General features: G+C 34.2%; 1 protein-coding gene across 1 annotated transcript in view; it reads right to left on the bottom strand.

The window, feature by feature from the left end:
- Positions 1-697: 697 nt before the first annotated feature.
- LOC107712890 (protein FAM219B-like) overlaps positions 698-3,429 on the bottom strand; it is a 5,816-nt gene continuing 3,084 nt past the window's right edge. The window contains exons 4-6 of the mRNA XM_016518285.1: positions 2,831-2,905; positions 2,708-2,750; positions 698-1,272 (exon numbers count right to left, since the gene is read on the bottom strand). Coding sequence (XP_016373771.1) covers positions 1,135-1,272; positions 2,708-2,750; positions 2,831-2,905 — 256 coding nt within the window. The 3' untranslated portion in view covers positions 698-1,134. The remainder of the gene's footprint in view (positions 1,273-2,707; positions 2,751-2,830; positions 2,906-3,429) is intronic.

The raw sequence follows: 3,429 nt of genomic DNA, 5'->3' as shown, positions 1-3,429 counted from the left end.
GGAAAAAGGTAAATCGGCGAAAATATATTTTTAAAAAAAAAAAAAAAAAAAAAACACAATTCCAAGTTTACATCTCACAATTCTGTTTTTGCAAAACAAATTAAAAAAATTAATAAAAATGACCTCACAATTACAAATTCATATCTCACAATTCAAACCTTTTTTCTCGCAATCTCAAGTTAATATCTCGATGGTAATAACATGTCTAAATGACAAGAAACATACACTGTCTTTGAGGTCAGTGAGATTTATTTATTAATATTTATTAATAAAATTGTTTTATTCAGCAATGATGCATTAATTAGACTTTAAAAAGTACATGTTGTTACAAAAACATTCTATTTTCTAATGCTTAAAAAAAAAAAATATATATATATATATTATTTATTTTGTGGCAGAAACAAAAGCATAATTGTAAGATGTAAACTTAGAATTCAGAGAAAAAGTTAACAACACAAGTTAAAAAAAATAAATAAAAAAAAACACACAATTCCAAGTTTACATCTCACAATTCTGTTTTTGCAAAACAAATTTAAAAAATAAATAAAAATGACCTCACAATTACAAATTCATATCTCACAATTCAAACCTTTTTTCTCACAATCTCAAGTTAATATCTCGCAATTCTGAAAACCGTGAAAAAAGTTTCTGAAAAAAGTCCAAATTGTGAGAAATAATTTCAGAACTGCAAGAAAAAATGTCCGAATTGTGAGATTAAGAAGATGCTGTTATCTTTTTATGTTTTATGTAACAAGCTTCCATTTATTAATGAGAATTTAAGCGGTAAATAAACCTAAGAAACAAACAAAAAAAAAGTTGCAGTGCAAAAAACTTGTGCAATGGTACTAAAATCTGCCTCAATTTCAAATATAACTACTATTTGATTTATTTAGATTCTGAGGTGATATATGCCGGCTCTCCAGTGTTTTCATGAGATGCAGACAGCAGCAGAGATGTGAGTAAATCATGGCTCTGATTCATAAGCAGCTCAAAGCTGGAAGTGTTTGGGATTTTGGCTACGCTGTGTATTTCTAGTAACGAGACTGAGGCTTAAACCATGACAAAGAAAACCAGTCTGTGCTCCTAAAAACACTGTAAGAACTCAAGCGGGTGCATCAGCAGCTCTGGGCTGGATCACTGCACACAGCAGCAGCAGCAGACGGAGGAGGAGCTCAGGGCTTTCGGGGGAATCAGGTCCAGATCCTCATCATCAGGGATTTCATCCAGGTGATATCCATCCTTCAGCAGCTGCCTGCTCAGGTCCGGATGCACCTGCCGAGAGACACTGTTATCACTGATATCAAAGGTGCTCACTTCATGAAAACAAAACTTGTGAAGTGCATCGTGTTTATGTGACTGTATAACCCTTTAACCCCTAATAATAGTCAGAAAAATCTATTTTTTTAGGCTTTTATGGCACATACAGCTGAGGTCAAAAGTTTACATCCCCCTTTCAGTATCTGCAAAATGTTAATTATTTTACCACAATAAGAGGGATCATACAAAATGCCTGTTATTCAGCATCTGCTGTACTGTTATAAAGATCTCATTGATTACAAGCATCAGAATTTCATCATAGAAATATCAGCATCTGCACCAAATTCATATTTTTGCTCAGTTTGAGTCTCTGAATAAAATTGAGCTGTTTTTCCCCTTGCATATTCTCACTATATCAGACTATACAGTTCAGGTCAAAAGTTTACATCCCCCTTTCAGAATCTGCAAAATGTAAATTGTTTTACCAAAATAAGAGGGATCGTGCAAAATGCATGTTATTGTTTATTTAGTACTGACCTGAATACAATATTTCACATAAATGACATTTACATATAGTCCACAAGAGAAAATAATAGTTGAATTTATAAAAATTACCCCTTTCAAAAGTTTTTGATTCTTAATGCTGTGTTGTTAGCTGAATGATCCACAGCTGTGTGTTTTTGTGTTTAGTGATAGTTGTTCATGACTGATGCTCCAGAAGGAAAAACCATGCATTAAGAGCCGGGGGGTGAAAACTATTTGAATGTTTGAATATGTAACCATATTCTGTTGCTTCTAAAGGGAAGTACTAAATGAAAAAAATATGACATTTAGGCACCCATAATAGGGGCACTTTAATAATGCATATTGTTACTTTGAGCTACTTAACCAAGAACGTCTCTTGTACTAATTTGATTGCCTAGCCATTTGTTGTTACGTTGCTGTTTGTTTCGTTTCTAAAATGAGAGAAGTTTGTACTTTGTTAGATTAGGTTTGGGAGTGTTTCACCATCCTTGTACTTTTGTTTTTAGTTTTTATTTTCTTAAGTTGCTTTGACACAATCCGTATTGTTAAAAGCGCTATATAAATAAAGGTGACTTGACTCAAAGGAGTTTAATCAGAGCGTGGTATATGCCGAAGATCTTGGTTTTATTTTTATATTTCTTTTTGTTAGTCAGTTTAGAGGTTAGTTACAAGGATTGTTTTGTTTTGTTTATTTCTTTGATTTGGGGCGACACTCCTGTTTTTCCTTTTTTGTGTGTGTTAAATTTCATATTCTTTTTCACTTAATTATTTGTAGACTTTCACACAATGCATTCGGCACAGTCTTCTGAAACGCACTACTTTTCAGTGTCATCTTTGATCTGCACCACATCCAGTAACACGTCTCACTTAAATATTACAGCATCATCCCTCTTTAACATCAGGCACGTAACAGGTATTAACTCACCTCTGCTGAGGAATATCCAGACGAACAGTCCAGCTCCGCGTCACTTATCAAATCAAACACCAAACCAATCAATCAAAATGATTCAAACAGAAGACGCTTCTTCTCTGGATAGCTGAATCGCACCTGTCTGAATCCAGCGAGACGAGCGAATCCTCTCCTGTCTGACTCAGAGCAGCGTACCCCTTACTGAACTTCACACTGCGAGAAGAGAAGAAGAGTTCAGCTGGCACGTGCGTTCCTCTTTTACAGCCGGTTTGTGTGTTTGAAGAGAAATAAAAGAAGCTTTGATGAGTGTGAGCTGTGAAACACACCCGCAGACTCACTTTAATCATTAATAAAAGCTTTACTGTAGCAGAGAAACACTGTTACGCTCCGTCTGATAGAAAATAAAACACAATATACTGATTGTAGTCTTAATTCATCTGTGCATTCATATGCAGCACGGTATTTTAGATTAGATTTTGAATTAGATTTTCTGTTTTCAGTTTAATTTTAAAAAGTTTTAGTAATTTTGTTGCAGATTATTATAGTTATTTACCTAAAATATGTCAAGTAACCTTTATCTACATAGCGCTTTTAACAATACAGATTGTCAAAGCAACTTTACAGTATTAAATATAAAAATAGTGTGTCACACACACACACACACTCACACACTCACACTCACACACACACACTCTCTCAAACACAGACTCAACCGCTCACAAACAAAGGCCGTTAAG

The sequence above is a fragment of the Sinocyclocheilus rhinocerous genome, unplaced genomic scaffold, assembly GCF_001515625.1.
Source record: "Sinocyclocheilus rhinocerous isolate Xijiao unplaced genomic scaffold, SAMN03320098_v1.1 scaffold1093, whole genome shotgun sequence".
Classification (NCBI taxonomy): domain Eukaryota; kingdom Metazoa; phylum Chordata; class Actinopteri; order Cypriniformes; family Cyprinidae; genus Sinocyclocheilus; species Sinocyclocheilus rhinocerous.
The sequence above is the reverse complement of the archived record's forward strand: the minus strand, read 5'-3'. Positions and strand labels throughout refer to the sequence as shown.